Raw genomic sequence first — 24,480 nt, forward strand, 5'->3', positions numbered from 1 at the left:
GATAAAAGCGGCGCACAAGACTTCAAAGGTAAAGTGATTTATTTACCCGGCATGCAACGCGTTTTGCTGGACAACCAGCTTCATCAGGCATTGCCTGATGAAGCTGGTTGTCCAGCGAAACGCGTTGCATGCCGGGTAAATAAATCACTTTACCTTTGAAGTCTTGTGCGCCGCTTTTATCCTGTGCTGTTCCTTGGAGGGATCCATATGAGTGCTTCACCTGTGTTGCCAGGAGCGGCTGCCGATCTTCGCCCGTTGAGGGTTATCCCATGTTTACACCATAGTTGTACTTGGCTGTAGTACAACTATATTCGGTGAGCATTTTTGCTTTTTTCATCTCCTTTTTACATTACGTTATCACACTAAGAGCGCTTCTCCTTGTCTATATTTGCAGTTCTTGAGAAAGACAGAGGTGTCAGCAGAGAGCACTGTTGTCAGACAGAAAAGAACAACCCAACTTCAGCAGCTGATAAGTACTGGAAGGATTTAAAAAAAAATTTATAGAAGTAATTTACAAATCTGTTTAACTTTCTGGAACCAGTTGATATAAAAAAAATAGCTTTTCACTTGAATACCCCTTTAAGGCTTTCCACTTCCAAGGTTGTGACAGTGTATAAAATATGCCACATAATATTTATTTATACATCTTTACACACTTAATTCAACAAAATAAATGTATAACTTGAAACTACAAATCTAGACAAAATTGTGCTAAAGCAATTCCACAACTCACAAAGAGATTTCCACCACTAACACTCAGGAGAAGAAAAAGCCCTATGGAGGAAACCTCTAGGGGACCATGGCTAAAGTACTGCCTCTCCTTGGGTTTAGATGATTATTGCCAACCTGTAACTCTTCAAAATAAAATTGAATTGGAAATGGTAATATCTACACACATATATATATATATATATATATATATATATGTATATATATATGTATATGATGGCATTACAAAAAAATGCATAAACAATTGTAGGATAAAAATTAAAGCAGATCATGTGAAAGAGAGTAAAAGAGAGAGAGATTAATAAAGAATACACGAACATAAAAAGGTTTCCGACCTCAGGGGGTAAACAAACTGGTGTTTGGTTGATATTAATACATTGAAATGTAGCTGGTTAATCTAAAAAACTGGTTTATTAGGTTCAGGTATAATAAAAATCAGCATGGAAAACTAGTATCTGAGCAGGGCCCTTGCTACAGATCCAGTTATATAGCATATGTAATACAAATTAGCAGATGAAATACAGTGTAAAAAAAACATAAAATCGGATAATAATGATACAATATCAGTTTGGGAAAATAAAATACTAAGAAAAAGCAGTATGCCCCTTTGCTGTAAAAGTTCAATAGTGCCTTGAGAATGTAAATGCCATTGGAGTCAGTGGAGCGACGATATATGTGATCGGCAATAGTTGTCTCCAATAGCAACAGTCTGGTATTTTATCTGCCCTGGAAGACTCCGGGATTAGCAGATGTAGTTAAGTAACAAGTTCACTTCAGAAGATGTTTCGAAGAGGTAAATACCTTATACATGAATGGATGACTCCGCAGGTTGGCACAGGCTGCTCCTGGCCTCTGGGTGAATGTTACCTGTGGTTGCCAATGTATCGGCTCGTGCTGGTGAAGGTGTCGCTGTGAGCAGGGTATGAGCTCGTCCTGTGGGAGGAAGCTGGCAGGCTCCGCAAGCGATGTGGCACGGATCTGCGACCAGCTTGATGTCAGTGTCCGGGCACCGGGATCTGGTCAGTGAAGACTCTGTTGCCGGGTTCCTTATGCAGCAGTTGGAGATTTCAGGCGTGTGACCATACCCTGCAATGGTCTCCTGGTAGGGAGACTGCAGCGCTTGAGAGGTAAGGCAAACTGTACATCAAATTGTGGCAGCAATAAGATGGCAGTATTGGGCAAATGGTGGCCAGACGCCTTTCGGGGGGAGTACCCCTTTTTCAATGGCTTGAAGTCATTGAAATAAGGGTACTTCCCTGAAACACGTCTGGCCACCATTTGCCCAGTACAAGCCGGATGCAGATCTGTGCCACATCGCTTGTAGAGCCTGTCAGCCTCCTCCCACAGGACGAGCTCAAACCCTGCTCACAGCGACACCTTCACCAGCACAAGCCGATACATTTACCCAGGTAACATTTACCCATAGGCCAGGAGCAGCCTGTGCCAACCTGCGGAGTCATCCATTCATGTACAGTGACCCCCCGACCTACGATGGCCCTGACATACGATAATTTCAACATGCGATGGCCTCTCAGAGGCCATCGCATGTTGAAGGCAGCATCAACATACGATGCTTTTTATGTCGGGGCCATCGCATAAACGGCTATCTGGCAGCGCTGACTGCTTCAGCTGCCACCGGATAGCCGTTTACGGTGCCCCATGTGGTCCGATGACGATCACTTACCTGTCCTCGAGGCTCCGGCGCGTCCTCTTCGGGATCCCCTGCATCGTCGGCGCTCTCCATCAACGTCATCACGTCGCTGTGCACGCTGTCCCGTCATCCAATAGGAGCGGCGTGCGTAGCGACGTGATGGCGGTGACGGAGCGCGCGGATGCCGGGGAAGCAGAGGCGGGGGATGCGGCGACAGTGATGGACGGCGACATCCCGGGCAGTGGTGATGAGCGGTGACGATCCGGAGCAGTGGGGACAGGTGAGTGTAACTTCCTCTAACAGTAGTCTTCAACCTGCGGACCTCCAGATGTTGCAAAACTACAACACCCAGCATGCCCGGACAGCCGTTGGCTGTCCGGGCATGCTGGGTGTTGTAGTTTTGCAACATCTGGAGGTCCGCAGGTTGTAGACCACTGTCCTATATTTTACATTGCCCGGATCCCTCAACATGCGATGGTTTCAACAAACGACGGTCCGTTTCGAACGGATTACCATCGTATGTTGAGGGACCCCTGTATAAGGTATTTACCTCTCTGAAACATCTTCTGAAGTGAACTTGTTACTTATCTACATCTGCTAATCCTGGAGTCTTCCAGGGCAGATAAAATACCAGACTGTTGCTATTGGAGACAACTATGGCCGATCACATATATCGTTGCTCCGCTGACTCCAATGGCATTTACTTTCTCAATGCACTATTGAACTTTTAAAGCAAAGGGTCAAACTGCTTTTTCTTAGTATTTTATTTTCACAAACTGACACTGTATCATTATTATCCGATTTTATGTTTTTTTTTACACTGTATTTTATCTGTTAATTTGTATTACATATGCTATATAACTGGATCTGTAGCAAGGGCCCTGCTCACATACTAGTTTTCCATTCTGATTTTTATCATACCTGAACCTAATAAACCAGTTTTTTAGATGAACCAGCTACATTTCAACGTATTCATTTTAATATCAACCAAATACCGGTTTGTTTACCCCTTGAGGTCTGAAACCGTTTTATGTTCGATTATCCATTGGCACTTAGGGTATAGTGCAACTCAGTTCCTCGGTCTAAGCAAGCTATACAGATTTTAGATATAGTGTGTAGCCACCCAATTACCTATGTTCCTAATAAAGAATACATAAAGAGTTCCTCAGGAAGCTGCTATCTGTCTGTTGCTGTGTTTTATAGCTTTTTATAAATGATTATGCACTTTATATATAATGTATTTGTAAATGAATTTTTACAATTACTGCTAATACATCATGAGCATTTCATAGTATTTGCACTTTAGGTTACGAGTCATGTTATATCAAATTTATACACTTTGGGGGAGATTTATCGAAACCTGTGCAGAGGAAAACTTGCCCAGTTGCCCATAGCAACCAATCAGATCGCTTCTTTCATTTTTCACAGGCCTTCATAAAAATGAAAGAAGCAAGCTGATTGGTTGCTATGGGCAACTGGGCAAGTTTTCCTCTGCACAGGTTTTGATAAATCTCCCCCTTTATCCCCAAGTCCTCATTATATAGACAGAGGCACATATGAGGTGTGATGACACCATGCAGTGGGTGGCATTATAACCAGATTGGGTAAACACATGCGCCAGTAACTTGAAGGGCCAGAACAGAAACAGGGTTAGTATCCTGGAAATATAAATTTCTCTGATAGAATAAAAACAGCCACATATCAGCAGATGGATAGCAGATAGATCATGAAAACATGTGTTTTGAGTTCTGGTACGGCACCTAAATCTACTGTATGGGTAACAACTGTTTACTAGTCTATATTCATTTTCCCTGCAATGTATGTGAAGGTTGGGTTATATTAATTCATAGGCAATATATATGCCACTTTAAAGAATCATTGGCCAATTTATCTTGTTATATTGTGGAATTAGGCTTCAAATGTATACCCATACTATATCCTGTAGAATTTATGCTTATTGAATTTTTGGAGTGGTTTTGGAGACTCGTTTTCTTTTCACTATTAAGATTTTTTGTTAAAGGGGTACTCCGCTGCTAGACATGTTATCCCCTATCCGTCGGGACCCCAGTCATCCGATGCACAGAGCAGATGTCTGGCTGTGTACTAGCTGTCACGCCCCCTCCCACAGACATGAATGAAGGGGGCATGGCATGACGTCGCAATCACGGAAGCCTCAGTCTTTCATGACCGTAATGCCACAGCAACGGCCCGGAGTTCGTGGGAGTCCCCAAGGCCGGACACCCTGCGATCAGACATGTTATCCCCTATCTTTTGGATAGGGGATAACATGTAAAGGGGAGGAGTACCCCTTTAAGTGTTCTAGGAATATACCATAACATAATGAGAGGACTTTTGTGTTATATTAGTTTATGCCTATTGGAACTGTTGGTCTTAATTCCTTCTTCTTAAAGCAGAACCACTTAGGCTTCAAGGGGTTATCCACCATAAGTTGATTTTAGTATGTACCTGGCAGACAGTAATGGACATGCTTAGGAAGGATCTGCGCTTGTCTTGGGGCTAAATGGCTATGTCGTGAGATTATCATAACACTGTGGCTAGCTTTTTGTGAACTTGTATTTCCTGTTTGATTTTTCTTTTTTTGACTACAAATCCCACAGTTCTATTTTCCTCCTTCCCACACATCAGCCACCCCACCCATTGAAACATAAATGAGCTGCAGACCTGTGGTTTTCCATTAGGATGCCCACATCTGTTGCATTAGTTGCAGATTGATCCCTCCACCCATTGAAGCACACAGGCTCCCTGTCATCAGCTGACTAGTGAGTCAGGTCTCGGCCGCATTGCAAGCTGGAAAAAATCCAAGACGACAGTCATTTTGTATGCTGGTAAAAATAAATAGTGGGGTGGAAATCACAGAAGAATTGTGAGAAAACCATCACACACAGGTACAGACACTATATTATGAACTACACTAACTTCACAGCCCCTGTAAAATAGTCAAATAAAATAAATTCCTGGAATACCCCCTTGAATCTATTGTATCGCACTATACAGGAAAGATCCCAGGTTCCCCTTTCTAAAGTCATGTCTTGCTTTGCATAAGGCTCTGAGGGAGTCTTTACTATCTAGAACCACCAAGAATATTGGATGTAAACTACTAAACCATTTTAGGAATATAAGACCATGATATAAAACATGCCAGACTTCCATAGATAATGGATGCCAATATTAACCTCTGCATTAAGCTACATGGGTGATGCATTACATGTAAAAAGTTGGCAATGGGAGAATAATCAAGGCAGATTAACATCAACACACTTGGAACCCCCCACTATCCTTCAACCACCATTAGTATTGAGCCATGTGGACTCCTTGTGCCCTCGTAAGCCTCTTTACTCCGCTCTGCTGTGGTCATGAGATCAAATGTCTACAATTTCCCAAAGGCTAAGTTTCCACTTGGTTTTTTATAATTCATGTAATCAAAGTAATATGTATTTCTGCTGTCTTTTGGGATGGATACACTGGCAAGTAAGGCAAAGTTTTTTCCACTTGTTTTTTTTCTGGCAGTTTTTGGAGATCTGCCACTGCAGTTTTTGAGCCAAAGCCAGAAGTGTATTCAAAACGAATAGAACATATAAAGGAAGGACTTACACTTCTCCTCCCTTATGGATCCACTTCTGACTTTGGCTCAAAAACTGCAGTGGCAGGACTCCAAAAACTGCCAGAAAAAAAAACAAAAAACAAGTTACTTGCCAGTGTATCCAGCCCAAAAGACAGCAGAAATACATATTACTTTGATTACATGAATTGTTACATTTCCCTTTAGTGAATGCTGTTTGGCTGGAATTTATTCCTAGAACAATAATCTAAGGACTGTTCAGAAAATAACAGAGCAAACTCCTTCCTGCAGCACTTCATCATTTTCTCAGATAATGTTCAGTGTGATCGTCTCTATTCCATGTGGTGCCATTACAGTGAGTGCATGTGAGGTGCATCAGGACTGCAAGCACCCTCTCACTAAATAAATGTAATCCTAAAAGACAACCATTACCAAAAGCCCTTACCATTGACCATTACCAATATGAAGAGATGAAGCCACCAATGGGAACACACGGCCTGCACAGCACCTTCCATTGTGGAAATATACATGCTCATGACTCCATAACAAAATAAACTTTATATACAATCCTGCAGCTGCAAACTGATACCCCATACATGTTGTCCAGAGATAAAAAAAAAAAAAAATAGACATAAGGGTGAGCTTTCTTCCCCAAAACAGCACCACTCCATGTCTATGTGCTTACATTTCACCAACTCATACCCAATAAACAGGACAAGCTATAGTCCATCAGGGCATGCTAGAAGTTATAGTTCTGCAACAATTAAAGTGTTCTAGTTGGGGATCACTGGTACTGACTTGGGGATCAGAGGTTTACAGACTGGTTTACAATCTGATAGACAAACAATTCTCTATTTACATTTTAGTCTATGGTTTTGTGAGTCTTATTATTTGACTTTGTGTATTTTAGATTAATGTTATTGTTATTTTTAGTTACATCTGTCAATATGTAACCTAAACCTTTCCAGTCATGCTTGTTTGGCAAACAGTCATTCCTCCCAAGCCCATTCTCATGCATGAACATCTCAGCAAAGCATGAATGTGCCCTGAATGAGGAGGGGGCAAAAAAATGGACTGCCAGATTGTCCCCCTTACATGTCAAGTGATCATCCGGTCCTTAAAAAATCAGCAGGGTCGATCAACATTCATCTTATGTGCATGGCCACCCTAATAGAAGATTTTACCCCACCTAGTTATTGAGGCCATGGTAGGACTTATGATCCTCTATACTGTGTGTCAGGAGAGGCCACAGGTCATCTTAAAAAAAAAATATATATATATATATATATATATATATATATTATATATATTTTTAAAACTACAATGAATGTAAAACCATTTTAAAGGGGTACGCCGCTGCTCAGCATTTGGAACAAACTGTTCCTGAATGCTGGAGCCGGCCTCAGGACCTCGTGATGTCATAGCCCTGCCCCCTCATGATGTCATGCCCCACTCCCTCAATGCAAGTCTATGGGAGGGGGCGTGGCGGCTGTCACGCCCCCTCCCATAGACTTGCATTGAGGGAGCGGGGCACGACATCATGAAGGGGCGGGGTTATTATGTCATGAGCTCCCGGCGTCGGCTACAGCGTTCGGAACAGTTTGTTCCAAACGCTGAGCAGCGGAGTACCCCTTTAAGTAAAGAAAGGCCACTCATGAATTTAAAGGGGTTATCCAGGAATACAAAAACAAACTAATTGCTTTCAAAAACAGCTCCACGTCTGTCCCCAGGTTGTGTGTGGTATTACAACTTGGCTCCATTCGCTTCAATGGAGCTGAGCTGTAGAACCAAACCCAACCTGGAGACAGACAGACGGAGCGTTTTTTGAAATAAATAAGCTCTGTTTTTCTATTCCTGGATATACCCTTTAATTAAAACTATATTAAAATTACAATTTCTAATAAGTAGCCGCTAAAATAAAAGTAAAAATAAAACAAATTTGCAATATACTATCATTGTTTTTTGAGAAGTTTTGAGCAGTGCAAAGAGAACTGGTTGGTGTAGTAGGATGGCTGCTTAGTATTTAAAGACAATATGGGGAGAAGGGGGAACATGGAGTCCAAAGTACACTGTATACAACCAAACCGCTGTACAACAGCCTCGTGATCTCTTTTTATTTTAGTTTGTCATGTCAAGTTCAAAAAAGTATAAATTCTATGAAAAATTTCTTAATTTAGCATCTATTTATGAAAATGACACACCTAAGTCAACTTTGACTCCTACATCACATCTACTGTAGAATATCTTATAGATCCTACTAAATGAACCCCCAGCCCCTCATAACGTGCAGTTTCTGAACCAATGTATAGTCTCTGACAGATAGGTCTTTTGTTTTTTCCTAAAAAATATCAGCACGTAGCCTTTTTCTTTAATGTAAACTACTATATTTTTGCAGCCTGAAAGAGAGAGTTTTTTTGACATCTTTGATAATCCTAAGGCATATGTAAATCCTCATATACAAGAGTGTGTGGTATAGATCCATGGAACGAAGGCACTCATAGAAGTTAATGGATGCCTACTGTACATCTGCTGCATGGAGTTTTTAGAAATCATGGAACATTCAATTGCCTGCCTTATTATTGAAGTATGTTTTTAATGGTACGTTCACACGTACGCATAGAGAATACAGTTCTATACAGAGGCACCATTAGGCAGCATGAACTATGGCTCTGTAATACATCGTGCCTATGCATGAAGCCCAACAACTAAACATTAGTTATAAAAGCTCCATTGAGATATTAGGTTGAAACCTTTTCTATGCATTCTCTTTCTTTGTTTCTGATGTGGAAAGGTCTAGGTGCTCTACATCAGTGGTCCCCAACCCAGTTCTCAAGACCCATCAACACCCATCAATGTATATTCAGTTACTCCATAGGAATAGAACATGGAAAAATTAAACTTGGACTGTAAGTAGGACTTGAGGATAGGGTTGGGGACCTCTGGTCTACACAAATCACACATTCAAAGGGGTACTCCGCCCCTATCCTTTGGATGTCTGATCATGGGGGTCCTGCAGCTGGGACCACCGAGATCTCTGTGCAGCACCCGGTTTAGAATGCTGAGTGCGGTCGGCGGTGGTTGTGATGTAACGGCTACACCCCTCATGCCGTCACGCCATTTCCCCTCAATGCAAGTCTATGGGAGGGGACATGATGCCCGTCACACCCCCTCCCATAGACTTACATTGAGGGGGCATGGTGCGAGGGCACAAGGGTCGTAGCAGTGACATCACGACCCCCGCTGCCCACTCCTAATGTTTGAAACAAAACTTCCGAATGCTCGGACAGCGGAGTACCCTTTTAAGTCTCATTCTGTTCATCAGCTTAGGGCAGCTTATATCCCATTGAATTAGAGAATACTTTATTTGACTTTTTCTTTGAAAATCCTTGTTTCAGTGCAAGTGACATCATGGTTATTGAATATGATTATTGTTCTTTATGATTTTGCTGCTATGATTTCATTGTGCGCTATCTCTCATTGCTATTGTTTAACTGTTATTATTTTTGCATGGTTTTTGTAACATTTGTTTTTGTTTAATCATTTTGCTGTTCTTCCATTTTTGCTGCCTTTATCTGTTGTGACAATCTGTGGATAGACTGCCCTTGTGGGGAATGAAAGCGTGGAGTCGGTACGGCGCATGAATGGATTGCGGAGTACAGATTCCTCAGCATACGGAACTATGAATCAAATCTGCAACCCAAGCTTAAGGGTAAAACAAAAACTAAGAGAAGTGGTTTTAAGACAAAGAGTTATGTAGATCAACATTCACGTTAAACCATTTTAAAGCAATTGTATCAGCTCAGTAAGGATGTGACAGATGTGCTACATGATCCTTTAGTGTAAAGAAGCTTTTAGGAGCAGCGCCTGTATCTAGAGGGAAAAAAAGTTACATTAAATACAGTATTTCCACTCCATTTGATAAAACAATGTCTTCTGGAACTACTGGCATTTGGTCATGTGTTTAGCGTATTTAAAGCCTGTGATTTTTTGCTCAGTCCTTGATTTAAGAGGCATAAACAGTAAAATGACACTTTTCAGAATAATATAGCCAATATATGCCCCAGTTCTTCTTACAGAAAGAACAATATGGTTTTTGTCAGCCCCCTGGATGAGCCATACAAATATTGTGTCCTCCCCTTCATTTTCTTCTGGCATGCGTGCGCTGCTGGAGACGAGCTGTGCCGGAACTGTAATCTGTAAGAAGAAAATGAAGGGGATGGACACAACATTAACGTCCCTTACTAAGGAGTGTGGCTAGAGTGCCAACAAGAGAGCTGGGCAAGCCTACATATGTCACGTAACCTCTACAATGCCTTTGAATACTCTACTTCGGGGGGGGGGGGGGGGGGGGGGTTGCCATTTGGAATACCTAGATTAGCACAAAGCAAAAATAAAAATTCGCTTTTCAAATAGTCTTCAAAAAGGCAGTCTTACTTTTAGAAAATTGATAGCCATTGACAGAATTAAGTAGCCATTCAAGCAGCGGATAATTGAGGGTGCTGGGTGTTGAATTACCTGAAAACTTAAAGGGGTACTCCGCCCTTAGACAAATAGGGGATAAGATGTAAGATGTCTGATCGCAGGGGTCCCGATGCTGGCGACCCCCGCAATCTCCCTGCTGCACCCAGTGTACGCTTAGAGCGTCGGGTGCAGCGCCCCCTCCCATGGACTTGCATTGATGGGGTGTGGCCATGATGTCACGAGCGGGGCGTGACTGTGATGTCATGAGCCTCCACCCCGCATTGCCGGCACAGAGCAAAGTTCGCTCCGTGCACTGGATGTCTGGGGTGCCACAGCTGAGATTGCGGGGATAAGATGTCTAGGAGCAGAGTACCCCTTTAACATCATCAATCAATCATCAAAAATCTGATCCTAACCTACAGAAGCTTTGGAAGGACAGGAAAAAAAATATAATTCCTTCTACCCTAGGCTGTGTGGTACTGTGACCGGACAATAATGACTACAAACCCCTTTACATATTAATACTAAATACTGTATATATACAGTACATTAACCACGTTTTAAGTATTATTAAAGCAAACAGGTCAAGATTAAAATAAACCAGAGTGTGAAGGGTAAACCTCTGCCCGTTTCTTTCTCATATACTTATATTTCTGTCATTACTGATAATAGGAGCACTGGCCAGGATCAGGCAAAGAGGGAAGATAAGGATATACATTAGGTAGAAGTAGGTTGATGGTTGAACAAACAATCGTCTCATTAACAATGGTTTCACAGATGCCACCATACACATTTAAGTCCATATTGGCGGTCCATACATGGCCAATGACATTTGGCAAAGTAAGAACATTCTGGGAACATTCTGCAAAAATTATTTCTCCAAAGATTAATCACGAATAAAAGATTTTCATTTACCAACAATCCTTCATCTGTGACTAAAAAATTTCCAACACGACCAGTTTTTTTTTTTTTTTTTTGACGATAAGGCTATATTCACACTCCCGGAATGCGGGCGCCAACATAACATGCTAACTCCAAGATGGCACAGGAATGCTCTGTCTAAGACAGCTTCCCATTCTATGTGGAGTCCGCTGAAAGAAAGAACAGGTTCATTCTTTCTGCGGACACGGAAAAGGGAATTTCTGAGCCAAAAACATCTGACACGGCACAGCGAAGCAGAATGCTATTGAATTCAACGGGACTCATGGCCCAACAGTTTGTCATTGGTAAGCTAAGACATATATTCATTGTTAAATGTCACCTGAAGAACAATTGTTTAGGTTGAAATTGTTCACTTTTATTAACATTGATCTAATGTGTTTGGACACCTACAGTATAGAGCTAGCCTGAACTATACCTCCTGTTCTTCTATGTAGTGAAACAGCTGTTTTTGCTGTGACTATGGTTGGTATGCGCTTGTAAGTAAGTAAATCTGTAGTCTACTCAACCATAATAAATCCACATTATTCATCATCATCACGGTACCATGGGAAATAAAGTTTAACATTGCCCAGCACATGACCTTATGTAAAGACTTTCTATTTCTATTGCTTCTTTATTTCAATTCCTCTTTACAACCTATAGAGTATTGACTTTCCAGTCTATTGAATATTGTCTCAGCAGTGTGGGCCATGTAGTCGTATCACAGACACGGTGAGCAATTAGAATCTGATGGCTTTCATGGAGCACATTTATCAAAGAATGGATTTTCTGGCTTTATTTTCTCATATTACTGCTCATGTAATATTTATACACAATATGCAACATTTATCAGGCATCCAAGCAGGAGGGACATTGTCTCTTCCTGTAGAAGTAACCAAAAAAGATTGCGGCAGTCCAACTGTTTGAGGGATATTTTTGAATATTGGCATTATTTCAACCTTAAAAGTGAACAAAGGCACAACTTTATCTGTGTTCACTTATTTATTTATAAGCCTTTGTGCTGAGTCAGTGATTTTAATATGCAGCTGTTATGAACAAAACAATTGTTATCATCTATCTAAAGACGAGCATGTGATAAATACAAGATTTCCACTTCACCGCTTCATATAAACAAAAGTGCACAGACATAGGGCATTCTCAAGCGATGTTCAGATTTTTAAATATTTTTTAAAAAAAATTAAATCTGCTCTAAACAGACATAGTGTCATGTTGGTCAGGGATAAAGTGAAGCCCTAATCTTGCCCACACCCTCTGTCCCTGCCTACTTGCGTACTCGTCTAAACAACGGGTCCACAACCACGAGGACGGCTTCTACCAATGTACATGCAGAGACAGACAGAGTCAAAACAATAAAATACTAAATTGTCAGAGTCAGGAAACAGATGGAGGCACACAAAACTAACAAAATTAAATCTAAACACACACAGAGAAATCGGGGTCAGACTAGCTGGGTCAGCATCTGGAGGTAGCGAAGTACCAAAACACAAAAGTAGAAGAAAGGTTAAAAAGCCAAGCAAAGAACAATATCCAGATAATAGAGAAAAAACAATGCTGGTTACTCAAACTAAGTTCTTTCACTGGCAACTGCAATCAGAGCTGGACTTAGTGGTATACTCTGGGATAAGAAAACGTATCCCCTATCCTAAGGAATGGGGATAAGTTTAAGATCGCGGGGGGGGGGGGGCCTGACCACTGAGGCCCCTTGCGATCTCCCGTACAGGGCCCCGGCAGTCAGCGGCATGGAGGCATGTCCGACCACCGCATGACTCGGCAGCCAACACGCCCCTCAATACATCTCTATGGGAGAGCCAGAGCGCTGCATTCAGCAGTCTCCATCTCTGCCATAGAAATGTATTGATGGGGCATGTCGGCCGCCGCATAATGCGGTGGTCGAAAGGCTTATTTCGGCAAAGAGCCCGAGGGCCCCCTATGAGAGATTGCGGGGGACCCCAGCGTTTGGACCCCCCACAATCTGAAACGTATCCCTTATCCTTAGGATAGGGGATACGTTTTCATATCCCGGAGTACTCCTTTAAGTAGCTAAGCCCACAGGTGCATGCTCAGCCTGAAAAATAAGATGCGTATTCTCCAATGAGCATACACACAGAGCCCTATCTCCAAACATCAATGTGAACAAAGGGCTGCTGCGGGTAGCCCTGTGTGTATGCTCATCAGAGAATATGCAGCGTATTTCCTTCTGTGCAGCAGATTTCATGCTGTGTAAATGCTACATCGGACCATACCCTTATATCAAGATAGTGACTTCTGGTCCACAAAGCATGCACTTCGTTATTCAGATAGTCAATTTGAGAGCAGCAGGGACAGGAATTGGCATTGCATGGGAGATACTGAGCCATTCATTGATAAGAGGAGCAGGGCAGCCATTTATCCACCCTATACTTATGCCAGGAGGGTATTTTTTCTGAGTAAAAACTTATTCAAACATGTTTTCAAGACTATAAACATTAAAAACACATCATGTGGAACCAGCAGGGCTTTGTGCAGGCTCCTGCCTTGTCAATCATCCTGCTGTTTGAGTTGGGGGCATGTCACAGAGCCCCGCTTGTCCTCAGTGCACACAGTCCTGCATGTTCTCAGTGCACACAGTCCTGTTTGTCCTCAGTGCACACAGTCCTGTATGTTCTCAGTGTACAGAGTCCTGCTTGTCCTCAGTGCACAGAGCCCTGCTTGTCCTCAGTGCACAGAGCCCTGCTTGTCCTCAGTGCACAGAGCCCTGCTTGTCCTGAGTGTACAGAGCCTTGCTTGTCCTGAGTGTACAGAGCCCTGCTTGTCCTGAGTGTACAGAGCCTTGCTTGTCCTCAGTGTACAGAGCCCTGCTTGTCCTCAGTGTACAGAGCCCCGCTTGTCCTCAGTGTACAGAGCCCCGCTTGTCCTCAGTGTACAGAGCCCCGCCTGTCCTCAGTGTACAGAGCCCTGCCTGTCCTCAGTGTACAGAGCTCTGTTTGTCCTCAGTGCGCAGAGCCCTACTTGTCCTGAGTGCACAGAGCCCTACTTGTTTGTCCTCAATGCACAGAGGCCTGCTTGTCCTCAGTGCACAGAGCCCTGCTTGTCCTCAGTGCACAGAGCCCTGCTTGTCCTCAGTGCACAGAGCCCTGCTTGTCCTGAGTGCACAGAGCCCTGTTTGTCCTCAATGCACAGAGGCCTGCTTGTCCTCAGTGCACAGAGCCCTGCTTGTCCTCAGTGCACAGAGCCCTGCTTGTCCTCAGTGCACAGAGCCCTGCTTGTCCTCAGTGCACAGAGCCCTGCTTGTCCTCAGTATACAGAGCCCTGCTTGTCCTCAGTGTACAGAGCCCTGCTTGTCCTCAGTGTACAGAGCCCTGCTTGTCCTCAGTGTACAGAGCCCTGCTTGTGCTCAGTGTAAAGAGCCATGCTTGTCTTCAGTGTACGGGAGTCCTGCTTGTCCTCAGTGTACGGAGCCCTGCTTGTCCTCAGTCTACAGAGCCTTGCCTGTCCTGAGTGCGCAGAGCCCTACTTGTTTGTCCTCAGTGTATAGAGCCCTGCTTGTTTGTCCTCAGTGCACAGAGCCCTGCTTGTCCTGAGTGCACAGAGCCCTGTTTGTATACCCAAATAGAGCCTATCCCATACATGCCACATCTGCAAAAAGAGGGAAGCAAAAGGTGTACAAAATAAACTTTACATAATTCTCTAGTAATGCTGCACTATACAAGCAAAAAAAACAAAAAATGAAATGCTTATTTAACCCCTTGGGGACGGAGGGTTTTTCCGTATTTGCACTTTCGATTTTTCCTCCATACCTTTTAAAAATCATAACCCTTTAAATTTTGCACCAAAAAATCCATATGATGGCTTACTTTTTGCGCCAAAAATTATACTTTGTAATGACATCAGTCATTTTACCAAAAAATCTACGGCGAAATGGGAAAAAAAATCATTGTGCGACAAAATAGAAAAAAAAAAAAAACATTTGTAAATTTGGGGGCTTCCGTTTCTATGCAGTACATTTTTCGGTAAAAATTACACCTTATCTTCATTCTGTAGGTCCATATGATTAAAATGATATCCTTCTGATATAGGTTTGATTTTGTCGTACTTCTGGAAAAAATCATAACTACATGCAAGAAAATGTATACGTTTAAAATTGTCATCTTCTGACCTCTATAACTTTTTTTTCCGTGTTCGGGGTGGAATGAGGGCTAATTTTTTGCGCCATGATCTGAAGTTTTTTGCGGTACCATTTATGTATTGATCAGACTTTTTGATCACTTTCTATTCATTTTTTCATTATATAAAAAGGGACCAAAAATACGCAATTTTGGACTTTGGAATTTTTTGCGCTTGCGTCTTGACCATGCGGTTTATTTAATTATATATTTTTATAATTTGGACATTTCCGCACGCGGCGATACCACATATGTTTATTTAAATTTTTATTTACACAGGTTTTTTTTTAAATTGGAAAAGGGGTGTGATTTTATTAGGGGATTTTATTAGGGAAGGGGTTAAATGATCTTTTTAACTTTTTTTTCACTTTTATTTTTATTTTTTTGCAATGTTATAGCTCCCATAGGGGGCTATATCACTGCACACACTGATCTTTTACATTGATTCATGGTTTCTCATAGGAAACCATTGATCAATGATTCTGCCGCTTGACTGCTCATGCCTGGATCTCAGGCACTGAGCAGTCATTCAGTGATCGGACAGTGAGGAGGCAGATAGGGACCCTCCTGCTGTCCTGTAAGCTGTTTGGGATGCCGCAATTTCTTTGCGGTGATCCCAAACAGCCCCCTGAGCTAACCTGCAATGGTTTACTTTCACTTTAGACGCGGCGTTCAACTTTGAACGCCGTGTCTAAAGGGTTAATAGCTATTATCCACGGGTCCCGACCATTGCTAGGTGCTGGGCCCGACCCGCTATGACATGGGGCCACGGCGTGGCCCCGAGTTATAGACAGGGAGCGGGCTGAGGGCGTACAGGTACGCCCTCCGTCCCCAACAGGTTAAAGGGGTACTTCACTGGAAAACATCACTTGCCTACTGAAGAAGGGGTCAATTTGAGCACCCTGAAACGCGTCTAGGCCGTTTCATCTGAACAGAGCGATATACAAGCACTACCTTAATTACCAACAACATCTGAACTTTAGCCGGCACGGAAGTTCGCAACCCAAGCCACCTGCTGCACTAACTACTGATCTCGCTCACTGAGCCTACCACAAGTCTGCTGCTTCTAGTGTGAGTCCGTTACTGACATCGGTGTTTGCTGACACCATGGACAGCTTACGAGGGAGCTCCTTGCCGGAACCCTCCAACTGCCAAGACATTCACGCCAAGAACATCGCAGAGAATACAGCACTTGTTTTCATTGGCCCGCCGCAGTGCGGAACCAGCAGCCAGGGTGAGACTGTTCCATTCATTCTATACAAACTGTGAGCGAATCCATCTAATGCCACTCTAACAATTGTGCCATCATTTGAAACTGTTACGCCGAGCGCTCCGGGTCCCCGTTCCTCCCCGGAGCGCTCGCCTCATCTTCGTTGTTGCAGCGCCCCGGTCAGATCCACTGACCGGGTGCGCTGCGGTCCCGCCTTCAGCCGGGGTGCGATTCGCGATGCGGGTAGCGCCCGCTCGCGATGCGCACCCCGGTCCCCGTACCTGACTCGCTCTCCCTCGGTCCTGTCCCGGCGCGCGCGGCCCCGCTCCCTAGGGCGCGCGCGCGCCGGGTCTCTGCGATTTAAAGGGCCAGTGCACCAATAATGGTGCCTGGCCCAATCTTCCCAATTAGCTTAATTGGTTCCCACCTGTTCCCTCCTTATATCTAGTCTCCTCCCTTGCACTCCCTTGCCGGATCTTGTTGCCTTAGTGCCTAGTGAAAGCGTTCCCTAGTCTGTTCCTAGTCCGTGTTCCTGACCTCCTGCCGTTGCCCCTGACTACGATCCTTGCCGCCTGCCCCCGACCTTCTGCTACGTCCGACCTTGCTTCTGCCTACTCCATTGTACCGCGCCTATCTTCAGCATCTTCAGCAGCCAGAGAGGTAAGCCGTTGCTAGTGGATACGACCTGGTCACTACCGCCGCAGCAAGACCATCCCGCTTTGCGGCGGGCTCTGGTGAAAACCTGTAGTGGCTTAGAACCGGTCCACTAGCGCGGTCCTCGCCATCCCTCTCTGGCACAGGGGATCCACTACCTGCCAGCCGGCATCGTGACAGTCCACTACCTGCCAGCCGGCATCGTGACAGTAGATCCGGCCATGGATCCCGCTGAGGTTCCCCTGCCAGTTGTCTCTGATATCGCCCGACAGATCGCCCATCTAACCCACCAGCTGTCGGAAGTGTCCACCATTTTGCACCAACATTCGCAACTTCTTCAGCAATCATCTCCTCTGCCAGCTCCTGCACCTCCTCCGCAGCGAGTGGCCACTCCTAGCCTCTGCCTGTCCTTGCCGGACAAATTTAATGGGGACTCTAAGTATTGCCGTGGCTTTCTTTCGCAATGTTCCCAGCACTTGGAGATGATGTCGGACCAGTTTCCTACTGAAAGGTCTAAGGTGGCTTTCGTGTTCTGCCTTCTGTCTGGAAAAGCCCTGTCATGGGCCGCACCGCTCTGGGACCGCAATGACCCCGTCACTGCCTCTGTACACTCCTTCTTCACGGAAAAATTGAGTTTTTTTTTCTCAGGTTCTTTGGCCCCAAGAAGAGGGGGAGACCCAAGGGGGGGGGTACTGTTACGCCGAGCGCTCCGGGTCCCCGTTCCTCCCCGGAGCGCTCGCCTCATCTTCGTTGTTGCAGCGCCCCGGTCAGATCCACTGACCGGGTGCGCTGCGGTCCCGCCTTCAGCCGGGGTGCGATTCGCGATGCGGGTAGCGCCCGCTCGCGATGCGCACCCCGGTCCCCGTACCTGACTCGCTCTCCCTCGGTCCTGTCCCGGCGCGCGCGGCCCCGCTCCCTAGGGCGCGCGCGCGCCGGGTCTCTGCGATTTAAAGGGCCAGTGCACCAATAATGGTGCCTGGCCCAATCTTCCCAATTAGCTTAATTGGTTCCCACCTGTTCCCTCCTTATATCTAGTCTCCTCCCTTGCACTCCCTTGCCGGATCTTGTTGCCTTAGTGCCTAGTGAAAGCGTTCCCTAGTCTGTTCCTAGTCCGTGTTCCTGACCTCCTGCCGTTGCCCCTGACTACGATCCTTGCCGCCTGCCCCCGACCTTCTGCTACGTCCGACCTTGCTTCTGCCTACTCCATTGTACCGCGCCTATCTTCAGCATCTTCAGCAGCCAGAGAGGTAAGCCGTTGCTAGTGGATACGACCTGGTCACTACCGCCGCAGCAAGACCATCCCGCTTTGCGGCGGGCTCTGGTGAAAACCTGTAGTGGCTTAGAACCGGTCCACTAGCGCGGTCCTCGCCATCCCTCTCTGGCACAGGGGATCCACTACCTGCCAGCCGGCATCGTGACAGTCCACTACCTGCCAGCCGGCATCGTGACAGAAACATCTACTATTTTTTTGCCGGACTAACAGTCCAATTCGGAGCAATATCCATGGACTATTCTAGAATTCTTTAGGTAGTTGCTTCAACATCTATCTGTCATTAGGGCCCAGTGACAGTTTATTATTACTAATGCTCTGATCTTTTAACTATTATTTTATATTGATATTTCAGTTTTTTATTAAAATTTGCATTTTTTCAGAAACCATCTGTCTCATTTTTTATTCATTGTGTACCCAGTAGGGTGATATTCTTGAGGTGTGGTTAAATTTGCATACTTAATTTACAAATCTGTTTAACTTTCTGGCACCAGTTGATTTGAAAAAAAAAATGTTTTCAACGGAGTCCCCCTAACGAAGGTTCCTTTTGGGAGTGTAAGGTTCTTATAAAGTCTATAGACCCTTTACACAGAATGACAATCTACAAATGGTTTGAAAAGTCATTTCTAAGATCTGGAGGTCATTTTGATGGAGACAATCCTTGCTGCTTGCGAGTATGACCAGGGATACATAGATAGGTTGGATTTTTTTGTCTTGATGATTTTACCTTTTCCCTGAGATAAGAAGTTGTGATTGTGTGTGATAACCATTCTTTTTTCTCCCATTTACATAGTATTAACATAGCAGAGCCAAATGTGAATATGGTTGGGAGAATCTTCCATCTTTACTGTTGGCTAAAAGGATCATTTGGCTGATAAGTATGTGATGTCTACGTCAAGCTTACATGAGCCTATTGCCAGGTGGAGATGTCTCCATATTTTCACTCCTGGCTCTTGTATTTTCTTGGACGATGTACTCAGATTCATTTTACTGCAAATTATTGTTTTCCTGTTCGCCGTCATGTACATTTGGAGAGAGACAATCCTTGGCAGCGGGTTTCATATAAAGTTTTCTCATAGTTGCCAAATATTATCCAGTTTGAAAACACGAAGTTGAAATATACACTGCTCAAAAAAAAAAAAAAAAGGAAACACTAAGATAACACATCCTAGATCTGAATGAATGAACTAATCATATGAAATACATTTGTCTTTACTTAGTTGAATGTGCTGACAACAAAATCACACAAAAATTATCAACGGAAATCAAATTTATCAACCCATGGAGGTCTGGATATGGAAATCAAAGTGGAAACCACACTACAGGCTGATCCAACTTCGATGTAATTTCTTTAAAACAAGTCAAAATGAGGCTCAGTAGTGTGTGTGGCCTCCACGTGCCCGTATGACCTCCCTACAATGCCTGGGCATGCTCCTGGTGAGGTGACGGATGGTCTCCTGAGGGATGTCCTCCCAGACCTGGACTAAAGCATCCGTCAACTCCTGGACAGTCTGTGGTGCAACGTGGCGTTGGTGGATGGAGCGAGACATGATGTCCCAGATGTGCTCAATTGGATTCAGGTCTGGGGAACAGGCGGGCCAGTCCATAACATCAATGTCTTCCTCTTGCAGGAATTGCTGACACACTCCAGCCACATGAGGTCTAGCATTGTCTTGCTTTAGGAGGAACCCAAGGCCAACCGCACCAGCACATGGTCTCACAAGGGGTCTGAGGATCTCATCTCGGTACCTAATGGCAGTCAGGCTACCTCTGGCAAGCACATGGAGGGCTGTGCGGCCCCCAAAGAAATGCCACACCACGCTATTACTGACCCACCACCAAACTGGTCATGCTGGAGGATGTTGCAGGCAGCAGAACGTTCTCCACAGCATCTCAAGACTCTGTCACGTCTGTCACATGTGCTCAGTGTGAACCTGCTTTCATCTGTGAAGAGCACAGGGCGACAGTGGTGAATTTTCCAATCTTTGTGTTCTCTGGCAAATGGAAAACATCCTGCACGGTGTTGGGCTGTAAGCACAACCCCCACCTGTGGATGTCGGGTCCTCATACCACCCTCATAGAGTCTGTTTCTGACCGTTTGAGTGGACACATGCACATTTGTGGCCTGCTGGAGGTCATTTTGCAGGGCTCTGGCAGTGCTCCTCCTTGCACAAAGGCGGAGGTAGCGGTCCTGCTGCTGGGTTGTTGCCCTCCTACGGCCTCCTCCACGTCTCCTGATGTACTAGCCTGTCTCCTGGTAGCGCCTCCATGCTATGGACACTATGCTGACAGACACAGCAAACCTTCTTGCCACAGCTCGCATTGATGTGCCATCCTGGATGAGCTGTACTACCTGAGCCACTTGTGTGGGTTTTAGACTCCGTCTCATGTTACCACTAAAGTGAAAGCACGGCCAGCATTAAAAAGTGACCAAAACATCAGCCAGGAAGCACTGGAACTGAGAAGTGGCCTGTGGTCACAACCTGCAGAACCACTCCTTTATTGGGGGTGTCTTGCTAATTGCCTATAATTTCCACCTGTTGTCTGTTCCAATTGCACAACAGCATGTGAAATTGATTGTCAATCAGTGTTGCTTCCTGAGTGGACAGTGTGATATCACAGAAGTGTGATTGACTTGGAGTTACATTGTGTTGTTTAAGTGTTCCCTTTATTTTTTTGAGCAGTGTATTAGCGCATTTTACTGTGCACATGTTTAGTAAGTGTCAGGATTAACAATAAATCCCTCCGCTCCATGGGGAAAACATTTAAAGCATCAGATTGTAATAAATATTAAAGTCCAACAACAGAAGTGCGGGGAATAATTAGAAATCTGATGATTTCCCCTGCCGCCATTTCTATGTTAGGCTTCCCAAGATGTAATATTAATAATATCACTGAAATGAATCTGCGAGAAGGATTATTGAATGTTGTTTCAATGTTCCTTTTTAGTTGTCCATTATGTGGATTAGGGTTTTTTTATTTTATTTTGTGATTAGAGGCAACTCCGATAGACTTCAATCCTTCCCCAAAATATCCTTCAATTCTATTAAAGGAGTAGTCCAGTGGTGACTCAGTGGTGAGCAACTTATCCCCTATCCTGAGGGGATAAGTTTGAGATCGCGGGGGGTCCGACCGCTGGGGCCCCCTGCGATCTCCTGTACAGAGCCCCGACAGCCCACGGGAAGGGGGCGTGTCGACCTCCGCACGAGGCGGCGGCCGACACGCCCCCTCAATACAACTCTATGGCAGTGCCGAAGCGCTGCCTTCGGCAATCTCCGGCTCTGCCATAGAGATGTATTGAGGGGGCGTGTCGGCCACCGCTTCGTGCGGGGGTCGACACCCGCTATCTGGGCCGAGAGCCGGGGCCCCGTACAGAGAGATCGCAGGGGGCCCCAGCGGTCGGACCCCTTGCGATCTCAAACTTATCCCCTATCCTAAGGATAAGGATAAGTTTTTCCCCACTGGACTACCCCTTTAAGCTAATGCAGAATATAGAAAGTAATGATTATACACAGATATTTATTGCCATTTTTGAAATTTCTGCGACTGAAAAACACCATCACACAGCTGAATGGGGCTGATTCTGCCTATTGGTTTCTGAAAGCTCCATTCAGATAAGTAGAAAGTTCGTAGAAATGACTGCAACAAATCTACCCTGTGTGACTATGCTCTAACATGATTTAAACTGCACCATTGCATCATATAAGTCAGAAAAGGCTAAGGACGTGTTCTATATAAGAATCGCTCATCCGCATCCAATTAAACATTAGTTCAGAGAGTGACTTTAGGCTGGGTTTCCACTTTTTTTTCTATAAAGGCCAATAAATGCTGCACTGCGTTTTTTGGGTGGAAAAAGAACTGCGGGCAGATGTTAACTGCAAGTCAATAGGGATCTTTAAAATGCCATACTCACTTAGCGTTTTTGTCTTTGATGTTCTTTTCACTCCTCGTGGGCTCAGTGTACGATTGCAGCATGTTGGCAATACAGCTTTTTTTTCACTGAATTCTTGACATTTTTATCCCAAAGAAGTCTATGCGAGAGACAAACCGCCATTAAAAACGTGATATGGATTTTATGGCATTTTTTTCTGGTGTTTTTTTTTGTCTTTCCTTCTTTTTATATTAAGGCTAAGTTTCCACCTATTTTTTTTTTTTCTGGCAGTTTTTGGAAAACTGCCACTGCAGTTTTTGAGCCAAAGCCAGAAATGTATTCAAAAGGAATGGGAAATATAATAGAAGAACTTATACTTCTCCTCCCTTATGGATCCACTTCTGACTTTGGCTCAAAAAATGCAGTGGCAGATCTCCAAAAACTGCCAGAAAAAAAACCAAGTGGAAACTTAGCCTTAGAGTTAACAAAAAGAGGCGGACACAGAAACAGAAGAAAATGCCAGTGGAGAAAAAAACACAGTATTAAAAAAAAAAGGTAAAAGCACACACAAAAAAAAAGAAAAACGCAAAAGTGCGGGAAAAGTCAGTGGCAGTTTTTTTCAGTTGGCCAAAAACCAAGTGGAAACATAACCTATAGTAAGTACTTGAAACTGTTGCCAACTTGTAGAAAAGTATTATGGGCATGCTGTGTGATGTGAGCAAGTGGTGAATTACTACGATCTGGGTCATTTTTTTTTTTTTTTATGCTTAAAGGTGACATAGTAAAAGTTTTGGTAGTGAGGTCCACCACCTGTCTGCCGATGACACAAAATTGTGCAATAGGATTGAAATGCTTACTGTACTGGAAAAGCATTAGCCAACCAGCTTGTGTTGTCTCGGCTGGGCACAGGTCTTTAGTCTCTTGCCATCAACCCACCAGCTTGTCTCATGGTGACTGCAAACAGTCCTGGGTTTAGTTCCAGGCACTCCAAAACGTTCCAGCATTTATCCTGCTTGAAGTCCTCTTGTTTACAGCATGCATTGCATAGACTTCATGAGGCCTGCTACCATAACAGCATCAGAATTACTTCCCCAGCTGCTAACGTAGGCATGTGTGTAGCTGCCAGGACCAAAGCCCCACATATATTGCTGTCAATGTGTAGGAAAACACAGACACACATGGAGGAGGAACACTAGAACAAAAGGGGAGATTTATCAAAACCTGTATAGAGGAAGAGCGGTGCAGTTGACCATAGCAGCCAATCAGATTGCTTCTTTTATTTTTAAATAGTAATGTGAAAAATGAAAGAAGCAATCTGATTGGTTACTATGGGTAACTACAGCACTCTTCCTCTACACAGATTTTGATAAATCTCCCCCAAAGAGTATTTGTGTTGTGAGGATAGGAGTACTCCCCCCCACCCCACCCCCAGAGCCTTCCCCACTTACCTGCTGAATACTTGCTTTTGTAAAGTCTTTTAATTATATTTAGATAGCGCTGATATTAGGATAAGTTTACACGGTGGAATAACTATGTGGAATTCCACATGTACATTCCACTGCAGCAGAGTTCCATTGATTTCAATGGGGTTCTGCTGCACTGTTCATACTGCAGAATTCCTGTGGAAATCCCGATTCCCCTGTCTGCAGAAATAATAGTCATGTCTATTCTTTCTGTGGCTTCTGCTTGGAAATGCATTGCCGTCTACCCCACCCCGGAATATTTAAATGTGCAGAATGTCCCCCATCTTTTCTGGGTGGACATTCCACACATTTTCAGCCGTGTAAACCCGGCCTAAGGATTGATACACATGGCAAAGGAGTGTGCATGGCCCCTCTGCACTATACTCCTACTCTCTGCAATACGGTGCCACATATGGAAGCAACCAATTTCTGTATAGGTTAGTGCAAGTGGGGCTCACCTCAACATGTAGGGCTTCATATAGCTACTTCATTTCCTTGACCTTTACA

The 24,480-nt window shown here is 44.3% G+C and overlaps 1 protein-coding gene and 1 long non-coding RNA gene across 5 annotated transcripts in view; one reads left to right on the plus strand and one right to left on the minus strand.

The window, feature by feature from the left end:
• Positions 1 to 1,814, minus strand: part of LOC130356957 (uncharacterized) — a 60,420-nt gene extending 58,606 nt beyond the window's left edge. For both annotated transcript variants that reach the window (XR_008889043.1, XR_008889042.1), the window contains exon 1: positions 1,531 to 1,814. This is a non-coding gene — a long non-coding RNA (uncharacterized LOC130356957). The remainder of the gene's footprint in view (positions 1 to 1,530) is intronic.
• GLRA2 (glycine receptor alpha 2) overlaps positions 1 to 24,480 on the plus strand; it is a 177,045-nt gene that overhangs the window by 123,337 nt on the left and 29,228 nt on the right. Inside the window, exon 9 of one of the 3 annotated variants that reach the window (XM_056559167.1) lies at positions 9,556 to 9,669. The exons of the other annotated variants lie outside the window; for them this stretch is intronic. Coding sequence (XP_056415142.1) covers positions 9,556 to 9,669 — 114 coding nt within the window. The remainder of the gene's footprint in view (positions 1 to 9,555; positions 9,670 to 24,480) is intronic. 3 annotated transcript variants of the gene reach the window in all.

The sequence above is a fragment of the Hyla sarda genome, chromosome 2 (genome assembly GCF_029499605.1).
Source record: "Hyla sarda isolate aHylSar1 chromosome 2, aHylSar1.hap1, whole genome shotgun sequence".
In the NCBI taxonomy this organism is placed as follows: domain Eukaryota; kingdom Metazoa; phylum Chordata; class Amphibia; order Anura; family Hylidae; genus Hyla; species Hyla sarda.